Source organism: Lemur catta, chromosome 22, assembly GCF_020740605.2.
Source record: "Lemur catta isolate mLemCat1 chromosome 22, mLemCat1.pri, whole genome shotgun sequence".
Taxonomy (NCBI): Eukaryota; Metazoa; Chordata; class Mammalia; order Primates; family Lemuridae; genus Lemur; species Lemur catta.
This window is the reverse complement of record NC_059149.1, coordinates 26798264-26820657: the sequence shown is the minus strand read 5'-3', so window position 1 is coordinate 26820657 and position 22394 is coordinate 26798264. Positions and strand designations below refer to the sequence as shown.

The 22394-nt window shown below is 45.1% G+C and overlaps 1 protein-coding gene across 2 annotated transcripts in view; it reads right to left on the bottom strand.

Moving 5' to 3' along the window:
• Positions 1–22394, bottom strand: part of MSRA (methionine sulfoxide reductase A) — a 273018-nt gene that overhangs the window by 159032 nt on the left and 91592 nt on the right. For both annotated transcript variants that reach the window (XM_045535587.1, XM_045535588.1), the window contains exon 2: positions 1930–1998. In XM_045535587.1, coding sequence (XP_045391543.1) covers positions 1930–1998 — 69 coding nt within the window. The remainder of the gene's footprint in view (positions 1–1929; positions 1999–22394) is intronic.

Here is a 22394-nt window from a genome sequence, read left to right as displayed (position 1 = left end):
ATAATTTTGCCTTTTGTATATCGTTAACTTGTAAAAATTATGCACATGATTCAACTCTCTCAAAAACACGTGTTGGCCTTTCACAGTGGCCTTCCCAGGGGCTGTCTACGGCCAGAAGGGCCTTTGGTCCTGAACACGGACGTAAGAGGTAGACGCTAAAGGACAGAGCTGCAAAAGTCCCAAAGCTTATCCCACCAGCCCTCTCACTGCAACACTACGGCTTGAAGAGGGGAAGTGGTTTGCCCAAAGTCAAACAATGAAGGCCATGGGTTAGGATTTTTAGTAAGCCACTATAAACTGAACCTGTGACAAAAAAAAAGAAAGAAAGAAAGAAAGAAATCTTGCCACAGAGCCTTATTCCCTGGCATTTCCAATTCTATAGTCAAAGTCATCAGCCGTTCAGAAAAGAAGTTTTCCTCCAATATCACAACAGAGAGAAACCTGCTAAGAAAGGTCAGTGTCATTTTACATTTCCCAATATGACACAGGACCTAGGCTCTAATATGTCTAGGGGTTGCCAAATCTGAGAGACTGAGAAAAAAAAATCATCAAAAGGACCCTTTGAACATTATATATATGACATTTTCTGTCCCATGGTAACAGACACCAAGCTAGGATGGGAAAGTTAACAAATCAAACATTTTAGCACACGTTTTAGAGTGTCCATGATACGCCGCCTTCTACGAAATCAAATTCTCCATGTAAATTTCTGAGCATAATGATTTCTAATCACTGATGGGTGTGTTTTAAAAGGTGATAGCCCACACAGAGCAAGATTTACCAACAGTCAGGTAGCATTAGGTCCCTGTTTCGTAATTCTCCAACTGCTAATCCTCGCTGATTACCAATTCTGGTTCTGTCTCTGGGATTAAGGGAATGTTCTATTTTGAATGTGCTAATTTACAGACCAGGCTGTTCTGAGGCTAATTTCCAGTTCAAACACACTTCAATGCTTCAAAGCAATTTTGTACCCTCATAGGGGACTACCATCAAGACCAGAATCGTACAGAAGCTGCAGGAGGCATGTAGTCAGGGGACCTCATGCATTTTAGGAAGGGAGACATCACAAAGCCTGTCTAAAGGCTCAGGGGAAGGAACCAGGGGAGACAGTTGAAAAGGCAGCTGAAATTCCAAAGGACAGAGGTGGTGCTCCCCAGAAGTTGACTCAGGGATGGGCCCCAGGGCATCACCGGAGGGAAGGGAGGTAGGAAGGAGGTCCAAAGGCAGGCAGGTAAGGAAGAGAAGGGAGGGAGAAAGAGAGAGAAAAGAAGGCAGACAAAGAAAGTGCCAGATGCAGAGACATTGTGAAGGGAGTTTAGGTGACATTACATACGCAGGTGAGAAAACATGGATTAAAAAGGACCTCTTCACCAAATCATTTGTAATTTTACAGAGAATTTTACATATAATTATGCTCAACCACATAATTGTATATTGTAGGTGTGCACTCTGGGATTGGACTTTATTCTGCCGAAAACATTTTTAATTAATGTTTTAAGGAATGTGCTCAATTTGTGATGGATAAGTAAGAGATCATTCAATTAGATTGATTTTTGTGGAATAACAAGTCAAAACTACTTGATTCCCAGCCTTTAACAAAGTTATATATCCATGTGGGGAAAAAAAAACGATCCCTCCTAGAACCCTAAATTATCAGGGTTAATTCACAGTGTGGACATAAGAAATAGCAAATACTCAGTTTGATATTTGGGTTGTCAAAGTGAGAAAAGAAAGCAGACTAAATTCTATAGAATAAGCTTTTCTGATCCCAGAAATTACTAAGAACTTGATAGTTTTCTTGGCTGTAATGACTTGTAAATATCTAGAAGAGCCCAGATTTCGAAGCCCTGCGGATACTTGCTAAAACTAAGAAATTTGGCACTAGTCTTTGCACACAATTTGGGTTTTCTTTCAGAGTTGATATCTTACCAAATACAGCCATCTGTGTTCCCTCTGGGAAAGGTTCGACTGTTCTGTTGCCATTGACATGGTGTTTGGCTAGAAAAAAAAAAGAAAGAAAGAAAGAAATGCAAGTTTAAGTGCAAAGTTCGACACACATACTAACACATGTCATTAAATGTGTCAATGAGCCTATTTCTCATTTTGAGTTACAAATGTACCAAAGCTCACCCTCGAGTTTCATTTTGTTTTTAATCTCAGTTACAGAAGGGCCTGGAGACCATCACATTCAGGTATGCTGATTTACAAAGGAGTGTACCAAGGGGCCTGAGCTTGTACCTGAGCTGGACAGTTGGTGACAACAGGGCCAGCTCAGCCTGAACACTCCCGACTCCTGGGCGGAGGCCCTGTGCCAGGCCGTCCCCTGGGAAAAAGCGAAGCTCTGGGTTCCAGGCTGAACTGGGGGTGGCTTCCCCCCCGAAGACTCTTAACAATGATGCAATCGGTATTTAAAATGAGAAGTAAAAAGAGCAGAGAACCATTGGGATCAATGTTGCAAGGAACAGAAAAGCAGAACATACCATTTCACTGCAGTCCAAGCACTGTTCCCAGGGGCTAACAACACCAGCTTTCCTAAGGGCCAGATGGATATTCCAGAACTTCTCACTGCCCTTTACCTCCCAGGTCCTCCCAACAATCATCTGCCCACCCTCGTGCACTTCAAGGACTTGGAAATAATAAGTGACCAGGTCATGGTTTTCCAACATTCATTTGTTCTCACAGCCCCAAACTGTCACCGACAGAGAATGTCTGAGTATGCCCCATCTCTGAGCATTTTAACAATATCCTCAGCAAGCTTTGAATATGAGCATTTATGTAGACAATATACACAAAAAAAGATAGCTAATGTGCTTCACACTGCATCATCCAGCACATTTTGATTTAATTAGTCACACTGGATTGATCTAACGTGACCTCAGCACTAAAGCCAGGCCCTAAGGGGTCTAGGGAAGGATGACAGGTTCCTGCCCTCGAAGAGAGCACAGTTATCTTCCAGAAGTAAAAATGTATGAAACAAATGTTACAGAAAGCCCGTGATTATGTGCTAGTCCCGGAATGTGGACTGAGGGGACTGCGGGAGCTTGTGGCAGAGGGAGAGCAAGTCAGGAAGTCAGAGCATAACACGAGGGAACTGCCACGCACTCGGGCAGTGATAAAGGAGAGGCGGGGTTTGCAAAGGCAAGGGTGGGCAACAGCTCGAGTGAGGGCCCGAGAGCAATACAGCCTGGGTGCAGTGGAGGTGCTATGTTACAAGCAACGGCAATGAAGGACAGATTAAGACTGGGGCCAGGTCGTGGGCGGTCTCAAGCAACCATCCAAACCCAAGGGGACCCTGGGCAGCTTCTGCAGCACTACTGCAAGTCCTTTAGACCCGGAAGGCTCAGGGGGCTCAGTTCAGACAATCCTTAGGGACCCCATCAGCTCTGTGCAGGGGCTCCCACTCGCTCTACAGTAATTATGGCATCATCCCCAGGACAGAAAACCTGGGAGAAGGCAAGGAGCTAGCCTGGGGTTCCCAGTGCAAGGTGGTGGGTCAGACCGGCACAATTAGCAGACACATGATGGAAGCTCCCTGGTGACCTTGGCAAGCACTTACTAGTATGGGCAGGATGACTAGTTAGTGAATTCAAACAAACATGATGAGCCTCCAGGTGGAGGTCAAAGCTCTGTTCTATGCTCAGGACCCCACGGCCCCCGCCAGAGGTTTTGAAAACGTTCGCCTTTACCCACATCAAGAGTCGGAAACCCATTCAAACTCTTTACCCCACTAGTCCCACTTGTAAGAATTTAACCTAAGGAAAAAAAATGCAAGAGGAAAAACAGGTGATGCACATAATACTTATTAAAGTATTACTTGTAATAATGAAATCTTAAAATCAACTAAATAGCCAAACGTGGGGAAATTGCTTAGAAAATTATCATTTATGATTTGTCAAATGAGTGGAATATTATGCAACAGATTTCAAATATATCATTGACAGCTATATCAAAATGTGGAGAAATATGTGGCCTGATGACAAGGGAAAACAGTCCTGTTGCATCTTCTATGTAGATTATAATGACAACTAATTAAAATATGAATACTTACGGGAAAGGACTAGCAGAGAAACACACAGAAATGAAAATAGGGAGATTATGCAAGATATTTATTTTTATCAGTTTCCTTTGTCACTTTTAGATTCTTTTCTTATTGTCTAGGATGAAAATATGTTCGAATTTAAAAAAAATCAACAAAATTATAGATTTCTAGATGTTTTCCACAGTAGCGGGTTCCAGGACTGTCCATCGAGGCTGTCTCTAGCCCAGCTGAAACACTGCACATCCCAGCACGAAGGGCACCCTATTTCCCATCTGCTCTGGGGCACCCAGGGCACCTCTGGGCCTTGCATCCCAGTCTCGATTCTCTTCCGGCATCCCCTGCCTGGGAAACAGGCCCGCCACCCTCCTACTTTCGGTCATCCTCACCCCTTGTCTCGCCTTCACTCGCCACATCTACTCTGACCCCGAATCTAGTGGATTCCACCTCCCACACGTCTCCACCCGCCCTCCTCTTCTTCCCTTCACCATTCAAACCGCCCCAGAGCCAACCATGGTGACCGCTCTGTCTGACTCCTACAACTGCCTTTCAGCTCTTCTAAGGCCCTTCTCCAGCTCGTTCTGCCCAATGCAGCACAGTTATCTTTCAACAGGAAAAAATGTAATCATGTGACGGAACCTTCCCAACCCCCTCCCACATCTTCCACATGGCTGCCCATTACTCTTAGGCCAAAGTCAACACTCGTTAGCACGGCCTTCAGGGACCCACATGGTGCGGTCACCCGGGTCCCTCATCTCTCTACCACAGCCTCCCTGATCACGTGGGACCACTCCCCAGAGCTGCACTTTACACTTATGTCACCACTTGGACAAGGACCCTATCTAGCTCAGGGACAGGAGGGGTTGTATCTGTTTGGGCCCACCGTTTCCACCATCCTAGAGCAGCATATTGACACAGAGCAGGTGTTCAATAAGTATTTGTTAAGTTAATGAAGTAAATAGTACTAAGAAGTCTCTCTTTAGCCATTATAAAAGATACATTAAAAATATATATACACACTGTTATGTGTCACTTGACGGGGACACATTCTGTTCCAACATAGCCCCCTACAGAGTGAGTCCCTTACTGCCTAGAGGTGGCCTGTGTGATTAACTCATTTTGCCATTCCTGGTCTAAGTGAATAAAATAGAAAGATGGCCCAAAGGAAGAAGCCATTTTGTTCTTCATTTCTACATAATACATTGCAATAAAACCCCTCTGAAAACCTCCCAAACTCTATAAATAGATTTAAAAGAATATGGGGTGGGGGCTCTGAGAGCTACTTTCCATTCCAGAGTGAGAGAATGGTATGCTCTTTAAAATCAAGCAATGGCAGTTCTATTCCTGGAAACCAAGGCTGAGTGTCTAAAGGCATTTTCCCATTGAAACTCTGCTAAGTATTTGGGGGCCAAAGAACCAGAGAGCTTTTAAACTCTATATTTAGTTTAAATAAAATGTAGGGGGAGAGTAGACTAACCTGGGAACTTAAACAGCACTTATAAATTTTTGTTTCAAAATTAGCAGCACGTTTCACCACAGAAATAAACAGAAAAGCCATTCGGCGATTGGGTCCCAACGCCTGATCACCAGCAGAGTGTGCCGTGGAGACAGGACGGTCCCTGACAGGGACATGTGTCGCCCAGCCACAGCAGGGCGAATGCCTCCAATCTGGCTGGCTGGGCACGTGTCCCTGCTCCTCCCTCTGCTCCGCGGGGGCACGTTCCAAAGCCACATGCTCCAGGAGGACAACCTCTGCTGATGGCGATGACTCGTCCTCTGCCAAGGGTACATGAGGACGAAGAATAGATTTTCATTTATCTTGAAAGCCTGGTGCTTGAGGAGCACAAAGGTTAATTAGACTGGGTCAAAGTCAACTTTTGTAGAGATTTTGAAGGGGATTTGGAGGACATGCTCGAAAGCTTTAGAAGATGATCCTGATATTGCTTTTTATTTTGTTTTGAGAATGTCTAATGCACTTCAAATTTTATGACTGCTTTCTTCCTTGAAAAGGGGACAGTAGAACTAACTGCTCACTCACAGGGAATCTGCAATGATGCGAATTTGGGATGAACCAGCCAGGGAGGGGCTCCCTGTTCTGTGCTCAAACGGGGACAGCTAAAAGTCGTATCTTCTGGGCGAGACGGGTAGGGAGCAGTAAATAGCAGGTAAGCGGGGGACAGGAAGGTGGGTCCCTAGACCCTCAGCTTTCAGGAGTGTAGGTCCAGCTTCCTCCTGACCGGGGGGCCAAGGAAACGCCACCTACTTGGAGATTCCAGAAGCAGCGGCCACTGTCCTGAGGCTCCTGGTCAGCCACGGACCATCCAGCCAGCATCATCCCAGGACTGGAAGAGGCTTGGATCAGAATAAACCCTCAGAGCTGCTGGGCAGCGAGAAATGTGTGCCCCTCCCGGCTGTGTCATTAATCCCATGACGACCCAACCCCCGCGTCACACCACTGAGCCATCCGGACTGACTTACCGTATGTTACCCCTGGTCACTCGAGCTGTTACTAAGCTCATCAGCAGACAGCAGGGCCACAGCGGGGCCAGAGCAAAGCACATCGATCTCCCTAATACGGTCGTAAAAGTCTGTCAATCCCAAAACAAAATATGGTCTCACTGTCGCTCCCATTATCTGTTTCTTTGAGGTTCTTTCTCAAGGTCACAAAGTCACAGTGTCCCACAGTACAAGTCGGACTGGAGCCAAGTAGCGTTCCTATGTGGCCCACGAGCCCTGCCTTGGACCAGCCTCTCCGTGCCCAGAGGCAGGACCGTCAAGGACACTGACCCTGGGCCCCGATCCTGCCCAAGGCACCCTCCACAGCATGCCAGGGATGATCTGATTGTCACTCGCTCAGATCTGGGACAGGGGCACTGAGGGGGAGAGGAAATGACACCTGCAGTCGCCCACGCCCAGAGGCACTGTGGTTCCACATCGTTTTCATCCCTCACAGTCCCTGCAATTTGGGCCCACGGTGTTTTAAAGTGAAAGTTAACCAAGAGTGGGTTTTGTCTCAATAGCATGTTCCGTGTGTCAGGAAGGGACAGATGGGGATGGACGTGGTGGTGGGTGAGTTTCCGGGTGGGACTGCTTAGCCCTGGGGCTGCCCCTCACCCATGCTGTGTCCCAGGAAGTCCCAGTGCTCCTTATAGACCCGTGAGGCAGGTGACAACAAGCATCTGGAACCTGTGACAAGGGGAGACCAGACAGGGAACCTTCCACAAAAGCCATGGTGGGAGTGGGACAAATGTTCCCAACTGCTGTGGACATAGAAAGTGAGCTTCACTCTCAAAGCTCTGGAAGGGAAAGCAGCCCTCCCTGCCCTCCATGCATGGCGACCAGCGACTGCATGCAAGTAGGGGCTGCCCCCCAAAACAAAAGGTACGTTAAGGATAAACAGAGGACAATCAGATGAGAACGGCGTAAGATCACAGCACTGGAAGCAACTCATGCATCATTCCGGACTTTCCCCTTGTGCTCTGACCGCTGGCCTTCCTCCGGTTAACCCCGCCCACCAACACCAGACTCCTTCCTCCCTCTGCTCCAGGAGCAACAGACCCGTTGGCCAGGGAAGGAGCCGACACCTGGCTCAGGCAGCAGGGTACCAAAAAAGTATCCTACTCAATTAAGTAAAGAACAAAGTCACAGAAAAATGACAAGAAGGAAACATGGTACCAATGTAATAACGGCTGCCTCTGTATGCTGATTTATGGGTGATTTTTCTTCCTTCTTTACACTTTTAGGTGCTTCCAAATTTTCCTTAAGCAAGTATTTCTTTGATAATCAGTAAATTATAAGAAGTAGAAGAAAAAAAGAAACTATTATAAAAAGCAACACTTGGAAAGAAAGCAAGCCAGCCCCTATGAGGCATATAAGCGAGCTGTAAAAATGTAAATGTGTTCCTCCCAGCCCCACTCCTCGGTTTCCTTTGAGTAGAAAGAAAATGAGAAAGCAGCCCACCTCTCTTAAATGAAAATAACCAACGAGCAGCTTGTTTCCTGGCTCAACACTTAAAGGCTCAGCCGAGGGCCTGTTCTTTCCAGGGCTCTGAGTACCTTGAACCCTCTCGCCTTTTGCTAAGAAGCTGCCGGAGTGGTGAGTGCTGGAGCTGGGCAGGGACTTGCAGAGGGACTCAAACCAGCTGTCTGCTGGTCTGCTAAGTCCTTCATCCCTGCCTGGGGCAGGGCTCCCGAGTGAGCTTATCAACTGGCAGGCGGGCCTGTGAGGGAAGGGCCAGCAAGGGTGACAGCGGGACGAGAGTGCGTCTCTGCCCCAGGGAGTCAAGGCCCAGAGATCCACATTCAGGCCGTATCCCATCGCACTTAGCGAACGGTTCCTGAACACGGTTCTGTGCCAGGCGCTACGCTGACTGTCGTTGACACAAAGGGGAAGACACAAAACCTGCCCTCTCTTACCCTTCGCCAACCTGCAGCGCCCGCCCCACTCCGCAGGGCTGCTGATCAGACACGTGGGCACGGGCTTCCGGGCCAGCAGAGCTGCCCGCGGCTCTCAGAGCATCCGCCGCTCCCACCATCGTCAGACTTCCCCGAGTTCCCCATTCACGCGACACTATCCCAACAAAAGCGCTCCTTCATCGTGAATGTCATTTTTAGAAGAATTCCATGTTCACTTCTGGAACGCTTTTATTAATCACCACTTTAAGAACTATGTCTACCTGAGGTATCTGTGATAAGCATATGATATTAATTGATGGATAATTTCCACCTGACTTTTATGAAATCCCCCCTTCACAGAAGCCATTCCTAATGACTACCAAAATTAGACAATCTTGAGAATAGAAATGACAATTAAAATGCGGTTATTTTAAGGATTAAAAATCTACATTTCAGCCTGATACGTGTGACATCCCCGTGAATAACCATGTTGAGATATAGGCTCACGGAAATAGATGGTTGTAAACCCAAACGCGTTTCTTTTATAGCAAGGCACGTGCTTCCTATTGATTCTGAAACAAACCTTAGGTTTTTAAGATAAATGTTACACATACCTATAAAGAATCACATGGAAATCATACTCTTTATTCTTGTTTTCAAAAATGTTGCCCTTCAAAGATGTGTAGGGGCCCGGCTTCCCCACCCACAGGGGAAGCAAAGTCACGTGCCCCCCCCGCCCCCCAGCACTTGTTCACGTGGGCTCTGCCACCCTGGCCCGCAGTGCAATTAAGGCACGAGGCCCACCAAGGCACCTGCTCGTCCCGTCATCACCCGGAGCCTAACCGTGCGCCTCTGAGCATCACTAAATCTGCTTCGACAGGCAGGTCCGTAGGACACCGTGGAGGAGAGGCGGCACTCCGTGGCAGACAGCACCTCTTTCTTTTGCCCCTTGTGAACACGTCGGCAGCCCAACGCAGGTAGCACATCGTCCCTTGATGGGACATCGTCTGCCTGGAGGTTGCATGAAGAGCTGTCAGCTGTCAGTCAGCAGCTGAGCAGGGGCGGTCCAGGGGCTCCCCCTCCCTGCAGGTACCCCTCCCACAGATGGTGATAAATGACCCAGCCTAATGCTCGGCTGGGCCCAGCCCTCCCCTTGCAGTCTGTCCCAGACCAACACCGACCTCTGCCCCCGAACGTCCCATCGGCGCTGTGGGGTAAGGTCAGACTCATTGGCTTTCTTGCTGCTGCTTTTTCATGAAAAGGAATTCCGACTTTATTTCTTGATGGGAGCTTCTAATCAAAAATGGAGCATTTCTTATTAGAAACCTTAAGGCAAACTTGTCTTGGTTCTCTTTTGGCATTAGAATTGAAGAGAAAACTAAATTAGGTGACTTTAGGACGACAGAAAGAGGAATCATTGCAGGAGTCGAATTTGCTCAGGCCGGCTGTTCTCCATTAAAAACAACAGGCCTCCAATTTATTAAACTGTTGTCTGCTGTTGGGGCTCAGAAGAAGATGACAAAAGATTCTAAGGGAAATAAAATATTGCTAAAGAGATAGAACATTAACCTGGAACATTAACAACGTTCATCACAGATTACCGTCCACAATACAGGTTGTGCTCAGGTACAAAGATTGTCATTACAGGATTGTTTGTAAAAAGACTGGCACCAACGTTTTGCATTAAATAATCTATGCTTCAGAATAGTATGCACCCTTACAAAGAAAGTGGTAACTCTATAGTTACAGATATGGAACTTTCTAGAAGATACACTGTTAATTGGGAGAGAAAAAAATGAAAGTGCAAGAGCATGCACACATCACATTCTACAATTTGTTTTAAAAAAAAATAACTCTTGTTACTTTTTGACCTTTGTTCCTGTGATGTATTACTTTCTCTAAAATAGAAATTAAAAAAATATTTTAAGTGTCCCCAGTCTTTGTTACCCAGATGAACACTCAGAAGCCAGGGAGCCTCTTCCCAGGGCTCAGGAGGGCTGGCAGCCTGGGCAAGCAGCCACCAAGCTGTGATCAGCCTGGTGCTCAAGTGGCATCTGGTCCCAGGGCAAATGTCAAAGATGGTCCCATTTGTATCACAGGGTAGCTAAACTGCAACCTCGCTTTAAAATTCCAAGTAATTCAGAGTACCCTACAAGGCCTCCAGATAGAGACATCACTCCATTTCGTCTCTAAAATTGTTCTGCTGTCCCCAGAGCAATGTGTTAATTGTTCGCTTTTTAAGGGGGAAAGGATTTTAAGAGGATCCACCATTCCAAATCTTAGATAGAATGAAAAGATTATTTACTCAAAAATAAGAGATGTTTCTGGGTTTACCCTTTTTTTATTTTAGAGGAGGGAAACAGATGGAGACTGAGACCAGAACATCAGCAAGTATTTGCCTTTCTGGAATTTGGTTCTATTTGAATTATTTCTATTCCTCCTGCCTCTCACCCTTTCCATTTCTCTCTCCCTTGCAATTTTCCTCCATAACAGAAGCTAAGGATATTTTAAAATCTATTTTAGATGTTCACCACTTCTAATTCTAAAAGGAGTTGAAACATTTTATATTTCCCTAAAAAAAAAAAAATCAAGTTTTTTCTATGTACTCTTCAATTGATTTTCAATAAGTCAGTGCAATTTTTTTTTTAAGTTCAGCTCTTACTAGAGACACAGCACATGTAAATCGGCTGCCCTAAAAATGTCTTCTAAGGACCTGTCACTCTGAGATAGCAGGCTTGGCCCCACAGCTAATTAAGGGAAGTTAAGATAACCCAGTGCATATTCATACTGAGAAACATAATGAACAAAATCTTCAACTCTGCTTCTACAAATGACACAGAAAGGCACTTTATCATGTTTTTTATACTTGTCTTTCTATGAAACGGGGATGCAAAACAAAACATCATCACTCGGGGAAGTTAGCAGACATGGGGGTGGCTCTTCAAACACGCTTCTGGGTGCCCAACTTCACGAAGGGACGAAGACGAGAGACGGCGGTGCCAGGCATGCCTGGTTATAATGTCTTCCTTGAATATGGGCTCAGGCAAACACTTGGGTATTCAAACGACGGGGCGCTTCCTGGATGGATTCTCTAACGCCTGACTGGAGCACTGCTGAATAGGATGAGAGTCACGTCTGAAAATGTCACTTGCAGGACAGCCGAGGCAGGCAGCCTTGCACTGAACCCGCCCCGGGCCGGAATGGCGTCTGTCCCAGCAGGAAGGCAGTCAAGCCTCCACAGCATATGGGCTGAAGGGGGCCTAAGACAGGCCAAAAAGGTTTCTCATGTACTAAATCTGAACAAGTGCTTCTGGAAGCTCCTGATTAAGACCACAGACTTCCAGAAATGAAGGCAATGACTGTGACCCAACATACCTCAACTATCAAGGGACTTCGGTACAGGCCTAGCTGAAAAGCTGATTTTGCGTACAATTATGTCTTGATAGGTCTGCCAGGCTCTCAGTGCTGAGAGTAAATTAATCTTTATTTTCTGTCATTTTCTCTTCTCAAAAGGCTGATAGCTCAAAATGTAAACTATCATTGACAAGGTTTCTGGGGAGGACCTAATGTAACATAAGCAAGTCTCCAACTTAAAAATGAGTCACATTTTTAAAGCATGTTTATGAGATGGATGCCTGAGATACAGAATTGCATAGAATTTGCTTTCCCACGAGCATGCTGCTATAAGTGGTGGTGAGCTGGCCCACAGGGGCCTACTCAACCCACGATGAGCCTCAAATACAGCTCCTTCCCAGGATCCTGGCCACTATTTAGGGACTACTGTTTCAATTGAGAAAATATATTCTGATTTCTACCCTATAACATCAAGAACATACTCTTTCATACTGGTCAAGCTGGCTGCAAGCTGGAGGGATAGGGGGAGAACATTTGACTACTTTCCCAAGTGGCCCAGCTACTAACCTGCCTGTACACTGAAATCTCCATATTTTACTATTCATCACCATGAAAAGAGTTTTCCTTCCAAGAATAAGAGGAAATCCCTCACTGCACAATAGCCACTGTTCAATTGCAAGGTAAATTCTAAGTTCAGTGGTCTAATTTCATATTAGAAAATGGAGCTGGGTGGTTCTGGCTCAGGGTCTCCCAAAAAGCTGCAACCAAGGTGTTAGGCGGGCTGTGGTCTCACCTGAAGGCTCAGGGGGGGTGGGTCTGCTCTCAACATCATTGTTGGCAGGACTCAGGGAGCCTGAGCGCAGATCCTCCTCCGGTTCTAAGTAGATAGCCACAAATTCCCTGCCACTGTTCTGTCAAGAGGAAGAGCTTACTGCCTTTCCCCTTGAGTGGGGGCTGGACTTAGTAATTCACTTCCATTGAACACAATACCACAGTGACAGGAGGTCAATCCTGAGAGTAGATTAGAGGCTGTGACTTCCATCTTGGGCGTCCCCTGTTCTCTCCTGGATGGCTCGCTGCGGAGGAGCTGGCTGCCCTGTGAAGCAGCCCATGGAGCAAGACGTGGAGGCCTGCCAACAGCCAAACGGTGAGCCTCGGAAGATGCAGCGCAGCTGACACGTAGGCTGCAGCCCCCTGAGGGACCCCGATCCAGGGGCACCCGGCTAAGCCATGCCCAGATTCCTGACCCAAGAAAACTATAGGATAACAAATGATTGTTGTCTTAACCTGAATTTTGGAATAATTGATTACAAAGCAATAGGAAATCGATACACCAATGTGTTCTAGTAAAAGGAAAATAATGTAATTTTTTTGCAAAGGAAAACGAATAACATAAGCCAGAAAAATCAAATCATCTTTTAGAGAGCTGATTTCCACGGGAAAAATATATTTCCAGCCTAACTGGTCTGCAAGTCAACCCCTGGAACATGACCCATTTCTAAGTTGGAGACTCTCTCTCTATAATTTATTTTCTCCACAAACTTTGTTCCCTAGTGTGCTGGCATTGCTAAAACAGGCATTTCTGAACCACTAAAGTCTAGGGATAGTGTATAAAATATCAAAGTGGGGCTGTTAGCACTTTTGCAATAATTCTGGCAATTTTTATTCATTTGCATTATCTAGGGGATTGTTACTTGCTTTTCCTGCCGTTTTGTTTGGGGAAGTTATCTCTCTGCCTCATAGGGCTTACAAAAACAATGAAGAAAAATCTTTTTCCAAAATTCCCAGGGAGGCTAAATTCAAATTCATGCCAAAGGCCTAAGTGCAATGGGAAGAATATTCTGTATTTCGGCAGGGTTTTGTTTGGTTGCTGGGTTAGTTAGTTGAGTTTGGGGGCTTTTTTCTTTGACTAAGTGGGTGTAAAAAGATTGTTGGGTTATTTCTATTCATAGTGATACCTGTAAAGAAATACAGTTTTTCTCCCTTTTCTATGGGAATAAAAATCAAGCCTAAAAATTAAAATTGCTACTCATATTAAGCTAGTTTATTTATAAGATGGATACTTCCTCCGTAAGCAGCTTAAGGTCACAGTACCTTTATTCTCAGTGGCAAAAGAGTGGGATCCTATCCTGTGCTCACAGTACCCTAAGAAATTCTAAGCAGAGCTAAACGCCGTGAAACACTGGAAGACTAAAGCTGGAGCTGATCATTTCAGTGATGCTGGAATCCGTTTTCCCGGTTTATTGATTGCTGAACTTTATTTCTTGCAGAAATACCACTCACCACACTCTGGTTTTCTTCTCCCTCATTTTAGGTGTGTCCCAGGTGAAAAACACATAAGGGGAGGGGAATGAAGGAAGGAGAAAAAATACTAGTTGAATACACAGCCATGTCTCCTTCCCTTCTTGAAAATGAGGACAAAACCCACAGGTCACAAAAGTCTCAGCTTAAATAGTGCTTACAAGGAATAATTGTGTAGCACTCTGCTTCCCACCAGGAGATGGAAACCGCAGAGTAGGTTAACAGGGGAACGAACTAGGATGAAAGGGCGGAGGGGGAGTACGCAAGGACGGTAGGCCTGGGAGGATTCAGGCTGTGGGAGAAAGTGTGGTGGAGCCACCGGAAGGCAGAGAAGTTCACTGGTTTGGCCCGGCTGGAGCTGCTGGGTGAGTTTTGGCCGTCCTCTAGAGTGCAGGAAGTCAGGAACCAGCAGCTGTGGGGTTCCAGGCACTGACAGGGACAGGAGGCCTTCAGAGCATCTGCAGAGGTGCTGGGCACAGCCACGGGCAGGGGCAGCCCAGGGGCTCTGGTTCCCTGGAGAGGGTTGCAGAAAAGTCCCCACCAGGCTATAAAGTCGTGACTACATTCTGGGCTCATGGCTGGGGCAGGCTACACCCAAGGTCCTCAGGTCCAGACCAGGAATGGCAGGGGAGACTTCCTCTAGCAATGTCCCCCCAGCGTCCTCTACTGAGAATGCTTACTGTCATGCTCATCTTAAATGAGAAATGCCAAAGAAATTCCTGTTTTATCACAGAGCTTATACAGGAAGGTATATTTGGAGCTGAGAGGCAACAAATTAATAAGTGATGCACCTCAAAAGACACAGATTACCAAAACTGGCACAAGAAATAGAAAACTTCAGGCTCATGTATTTTTACTGGGAAATTCTAAATACATTCAAGGAAGAGATAATACCAATCCTACATAAACTCCTTTAAAAAACAGAGGAGGCGGGAACTTTTCCCAGCTCATTTTATAAGATCCACATTACCCTGATGTCAGAACCAAAGACACAATAAAACTATAGACAAATCTCCTTTATGAACATATATACAAAAATCCTTTAATAAGATTGAATTCAGAAATTTATGAAAAGTATAATAATCGTGGGATTCTTCCAAGGAATTCAAAGTTGTTTTAACATTGAAAAAACTCAATAAATGCAATTTACCATATTAACAGACAAAAAAAGAAAAAGATAATCTCAACAGATGCTAACAAAAGCATTTGACATAATTCAGCACCTATTCACGATTTTTTTAAAAAAATTCTTAGTAAACTAGGAAGAAAACTTCATAAGGTATATCTATAAAAAACCTACACCTAGCATCATTTAATGATAACAGACTGAATGTTTTCAGCCTTAAATTGGAAAGAAAGCAAGTGTGTACACTCTACTTCTATTTGATATTGTATGGAGGTCCTAGTCAGTTCAAAAAGGCAAGAAAAAGAAAAGTCAAAAAAAGAAAGAACAAAAACTTTATATGCAGACAGCATGATTATTTAAGGATAAAAGCTATTTGTACTAATAAGTAAGTTTATCAAGATCACAGAATACTAGGGCAATATATAAAAACAAAGTATATTTCTACATAGTAGCAACCAACGAATGAAACTTGAATTTCTTTTTAAAAACAGTACTATTTATAATAGTGTAATATAAAATGAAATACTTAGGGAGGTTTTTAACAAAATATGTGTAAGAACCGTACCCTAAAAACTATAAAACATTGTTGGGAGAAATTAAAGAAGATCTAAATAAATGGAAAGATAGACCATGTTCATGGATTGGAAGACTCCATATCTGTAAGATATCAATTCTCCCGAATAAATCTGTATTTCAACACAATGTTGATGAAAACCACAGAAAGTTTTTTTATAGATATCGATGAGTTGGTTCTAAATTTTATATGAAAAATTGGAGGCCTAAAATAGCAAAAACAATTTTGAAATGTAAATTGGAGGTCTTATACTACCTGACTGCAAGACTTACTATAAATTCACAGTAATGAAGACAGTGTGGTGTTGGCATAAGGAAAGTCCCATCAGTAAATGAGTGGAACATAATAGGGAACACAGAATTTAACTCTGACACAGGTGCTGAGATAATTCAATCTGGGAAGGATAGTCTTTTCAACAAATGGTGCTGAAACAACTTGATTTCCAAATGGGACAAAACAAACCTCGACCCTTACCCCACACCTAACACCAACAATTAACTTGAAATGAATTGTAGATGGAAATGCGAAAGTGCCCACCACCTGAATGTGGTTCTCCACTCTTTTTATCTCATTCACTGGAAATGTACAACTATGGAAATCAATTAAAAACTAAACGCTTTCTCAAAAGCTACTTCTGCTTTTATCACTATTATTACATCCTAACCAGGCTGATCACAACCCTTACAGAGGAACCTGACTGTTAAAGGGTGACATGAGGGAGTTTCTTCGGAGTGACGAACAGTTCTGGAGATTTGTGGTTATGCAATGTGATATAATTTCACAGAACTATATACCAAAAATAAAAAGTGCATGCAATAACTGGTGAAATCAAAATAAGGTCTGTATTTGAGTTAAGAGTATTATACCAATGTGAATGTCCTGGCTTTGACAGAGTACTGTGATTATCTAAGACGTTATTATTGAGGGAAGCTAATGGAAAGGCACATTGGAACTCTGCACTATTTTTGAAACCTCTTGTGGGTCTTCGACTATTTGAAAAGAAGATTTTTTTTAATCTTGGAGGAATCCTAAACATATAAATAGTCCCTAAGTTTATGAAATGTGAACTTACAAATACTCAAAGCTTGTAAAGCAAATGGAAAACGTTTTCCTTCCCAGAATGTAAACACTAAAGTTCTGGAGTACTAACCTGTTCATTTAAATTAAATTCCATGAGTTTGTGGTCTACATGTGTAATCATTTCAAAGGATTTGGGTAATTAATAGTACTATTTCTTTAGTACAACAGAACTACCAGAGAACCACCTCGGCATGGAGAAATAGCCAGAGTGTAAGTCCATGCAGGCAGGTAACAAGATGTTTATTTAATACAGCTGAAGGACCTTCTAAACTTAACTTACAAACAATAACCCCAAGCAACTACTGCTTGCTAGTAACACTTAGTATGATCAAAACATGTGGGGAAGAAACACAGACGAAGAAGTTGTACCTTGTTATAACAATGGATAATCTATCTAACTTTTTATTTCTCAGATTGCCAGGCCCTAGTTTGTAGAGAAATATATTAAATAAATGTTCCTTCGGGCTGTGGAATGGTGTTTTTGGAAGGGTGACTGTGTAAGTCAAGCAGCTACACCCTAGCCACTGCATTCCTAGTGAGGTTCCTGACATGTAACATGTAACACGTGACAGGGGGCAGGGGTTTGAGGGTGGAAGATAGTTGGGTACTAGTGAAAATCAAGTTCCTTATTAAGTCTCCATATCCTTTCCTATGCTCCTTCCCAAATTCCACAGCTAGGCATAATATTTTATGAAAGCTTTTACGTTAGAATGCACCCAAGGGTCGGTAAAGAGCAAACTGGTCAAGACACTCCACGGATCACCTGCCAAGTTTGAGGCAACGCCTGGTCACTGTGAATCACCTGGGGAACAAATGTGGAAGGGGTCCCCAACCATGCAGTCGTCACAGCCAATAGCCAGTGGCTGGTCATACCCTTTGCTGAAGCCCTCACACTGGGGACAGATTCTAAAGCTGTCCTCTGTAGTCGAATGGCAGGTAGCTCTGTCTTTAAAATCTAGTTGAGATGAAAAGTATAGCTAAAGTTGAAACTCAATGTAAGGCCCAATTGAAGACACACTTCATGAAATTGTTCCGAAACAAAAGCAATCCCTCCGCCAACACTAAAAAGTATGAATTTACAAGATCAACAATCAGAATGGCCGATGACAGCTCACACAAAAAGATCTAAGCCTTGTATTTTTTTTAAAAAAACCAAAGCAAGACCTTTGTCTCCATACAGGGCTCAAAGACAAATGACACGTAGGATTTAAATCTAACATTTTCCCTGAAGAGACAATAATAGCACGGCAGGACCGACCTCATGTCAGGCAGAGGCAGCTGCACGCCTGGTGTGACCCCTCCTGACCCACCCATCACAGCCACCGCTGCCCGAAATCCCTTTAGGAGGTGACAGAGCTTTTCACCTCAGTTAAAGGCTTAAATTGTATGTCCTTCCAGGAGAACTAACACAGTGACAATTTTATCCAAAGGTAAATTATATAATATTACAATCCAATTAGTCCTAGAACAGGGCTTGGCAAAACCATGGCCTGCTAGCCAAATCCTGTTTTTGTAGGGCGCATGAGTTAGGGATGGTTTTACATGTTTTTTTAATGGTTGAAAAACAATTAGGGGAAAAATATTTCATGACACATGCAAATTCTATGAGATTCAAATTTGAGTGTCATTAAATAAAGTTTTATTGGAACACAGCCACACTCATTCATTTATATATTGTCTATGGCTGCCTTCACTCTACAATGGCAGAGTTGAGTAGTCGTGACAGGGACCATATGGCTTGCAAAGCCTAAAATATTTACCATCTGGCCCTTTATAGAAAAATGTTTGCAGCCCATGTCCTGGAACAGGGATAAGAAGAGGATGAGAATGTGAGGTTACGGAGAAAGCCTCTCTTTCAGGGAAGAGGTAACCACATGACAGGATAAGGACTACGTGAAGAAAGGCCAAGAGCTGGAGGTCAGACCTGGCTGGCCCTGCCACTGTGCCCAGTTCTGATGCAGCAATGCGCCACCGGTGAGGGGCAAACGTGGTATAAGGCAGAAGGAACCACGATCGGGGACGAAAGAACTAAGTGTGCAAAACTGGTGGGTTCCGCTTGCACCAGAACTTGGCCTTTGAGCAACTCACATACCCCTTGGAGCTTCGATTTCCACCTCTGAATAAAATGATAAGAAATAATATCCACCTTATAGAGCTACCGTGAGAACAGCAAGGTGATGACTCCACGAAAGTGCTCGGTCCTCGTGTTAGGGCTGAGCCTTGAGAGATGACAGGTTTCCATAGGAACACGGGGCTCAAAGGTCCAGAGGATAAAGGGAATGGTCCGTTCAGGCCATCCTCTAGGATTCAGTAAAAGGTGTCACAGTAGCTGAAGCCAAAAAGGCCATGCAGGGCCAGACTGTGACGGTCACAAAGGACCACACACACCTTTCTTCTCCTTTTGCTATTGCTTCCCCCTCTCTGTTCCCGACCCTCTTCCCAGTGTCTCACAGACTGGTGAAATCATGTGTTCCTAGAGCCCCCCAGAGGCACCAAGGGTCAAACTGTGTCCACAGCCCTAATTGGTCCCCCCAGTGTCATCTCCGGAGCATCGATTCTGAGGTAGAAACAGGCTTCTCTGCCTTACCCCACCCACTCATCATCAGATCGTTTGACCCATCTGCCCCCCATGCTTAGGCAAAGTCTTTGGGGAAAACCTCAGCTCCACAGCTGGTAGCATCTTCCAGCTGCTGAGTGGGAACTAAATGAGATTCCTGGGACTCCAAGTAATTTATAACGAATTCTAATGACTGCAAGGCCCCAGCCATGGTGCATACTGATGAACTGCCCCTTGCAGCCAGCTGTCCCTCAATCACCAGTCATCCACGGGGGGATTCACAAGCGCTAAGGGCACAGCCACCTTCGGAGATGGGATCAGCACGGGCCCTGCGGCAGGGAAGGGCAGCCCTCCAGCCTGGAGATGGAGGGTCTCGTGGTAGATGTTGAGAACGCTTCCCCAAGCACCAGGCATGGGGAAAGAACAGTTAGGAACCGGGTCTCAGCCCTGCAGTAAAGATCATAAGGCTACGCATGCAAACTATTCGTTCTCATGTTTTATTCAACATCACTTACTTTCCTTCCCTTTGTTCACCTTTATTTCCCTTCTTTCCTTCCCAGGCTAGGTGATAAAAGCGGGCTGTTTTCTGTTCAGTCTGAGCACTGGATTTGGAGTGGGAAGACCCAGGTGTGAATCCTGGGTACACACAGTTATCAGGTAGATGACCTATGGCTGTGTGTCCTTTGACACAGCCACTCACTTGTCTGAATCTAGGTCCCCACGTCCATCAAATCTGGGTCATGCCTGCTCCACCTGCCTGCCAAGGTTCTCACGTGGATCAGGTGAAAACAAACAAGACGATGGACACCCTGAGTTTACAGGGTAAGACAGATCTAAGGGGTCCTCAGGGTTGCTTTAAATATGTCTTCATCTTTCAAAATGCCTCACCAGTTTCTGAAGGAATTGGTCAGGGAAGTATTTAAGATAATAATAATAATAATAACCCTGGAAGCCAATGTAAACCAAGTCATTTAATCCTAGTCTGGAAGGAGAAAGATTTTCTGCTATTTTCACTGAATTTAACATAGCAGGCAACCTTCCCCATCTCCAGGGAAAGCAGTTATCAAGGTTTACTGCTCCCAGGGACAGAAAACTGATTCCTTCTGCTTCTTTGAAAGAGGGTTAGAGTCTATAAATATCTAATGGGGGACTTAGAGGGGAAGATGGGAATTGTTTCAGAGGTTAGCTATGTAAGGAAGCAGTGAGGGAACTGAAACACCAGCACCAACACCACCACCACCAACAACACAAACACCACCAACACCACCACCACTGACAACACTACCACCACCCCCACCATCAATATCGTCAATGCCACCAACAGCGCCAGATTAGCCTGCCTCTCTGATGCCACACTGTCCTCTCCAGCTAGCAGAAAGGACGTGCACCTCTATATCTAGGCCTGGGCTTCCAGAGAAGAGTAAGGAAAAAAAATCTGGGGACAAATAGCCTAGCCATGGATCAGCCTGCTATTCTACTCGATCTGAACTTCTATATTTTAAACCATTTTCACCTTGACCACCACTGCTCCAAGCACCCAGACCCTTGGTCTGCCCTTGACTGTGGCTACGATGGCCTCCCAAGTACTGCGTGACTTCTTCACTGTAGGATCATGCCCTGGCTCTGACAGTAGGTCCCAGGTGGCATCCCAGCCACTTTGTAAACCTTCCCCTTCCTGACTCATCATCACACTGGTCCCCTGCCAAACAGAGGCTATAAGTATAGGTGACACATGACAGGTCTGTCTGCTAGTTCTCACAGTGCCCGTCCTGGGCATCTGTTTCTCTCACCTCCTGCATTCCAGTGTGCAAGAGCCCAAACTGACATACTGTGTCCAGGACTGGACGGGCCAAGGGAGCGCCAAGTGACAGTCAAAAGCAGACAAAAAGTTAAGATCCAGGATAAGCTGAACTCTAAAATGAGGGTCCCCAACAGGGTGGTCTGTAGCCTCAGGGGCGGCTATGAAGGAAAACGTTGGAGACAGGTGAGATGGCTTAGCTGGCTCATGGAGTGTGTTGTTTCCAAGACTTGCTCTAAATGATATTATCTGCTTCAAAGCATGTTGACGAAAAGGTGGTTAAACATAGACAACATAGGATTTCAGCTGGACAGGCTTAGGCAGAGCCTCAATATCTTGGGTCTCAAACAAAGCCCAAGATGGAACATTGATACCTCATTTAGATCCAGGCCTGAGATTCCCACACAGCGGTGGTGCACTTAAAGTGTGCAGATGAAAAGAGCTCCTTGAGGCTGAAACCGCAAACTTAGAAACCACATTCTGCCGGCTTGCGGCAGGCTACATATAGCCCACACACAGTCCGCTGCACTGAAAGTCAGAAGTCCCAGCTCTGGCTTTGGGTAAGTCTCACCACCTCTTTAGGTTTCAGGTTCCTTATCTGTGAAAAATAAGGAGGGCCCGGGGTGATCATTAAGGTCATTTTTGCCTTAGTATTCTATGAACAAATCCATGACATACAGCTGTGGCTGACAGCTTCTAGAGCAGCCCCCAACAGCCTCACCTCCTGGTAGTCACAGCCATGTATACTCACTTCTCCTGAGTAACTTGCTTCTAACTAATATAACATGGTGACATTGAGGAGATGCCAGTTTTGTGATTAAGTCACAAAACATGACTTAGCTGCCGCAGCCTGGAGGATAAACCGGGCAGGTCACCAAAGCTCCTCCCTCAAAGACTTAGGGAGTCTGAGCTAAGAAAACAGCTGTAGATGTGGGTCACACACCAAGAGAATGGCATCTCCTGTCCCTACCCAACCTTGCATTTCACCCAGATCTCTATGTTTTGAGAAAAGAAAATATTTTCTTCCATTTATCACCCCACTTGGCCCTCACCCAAAATGCACACCCATCAGAGTCAGGCCAAGACACCGGGGTGTGGAGGCAGGAGCACGACCCACAGGGCAGAAGTGAGGCCTCCGGGGCACTCACGCTTTTGGGAGACCACCCCTGCCCGA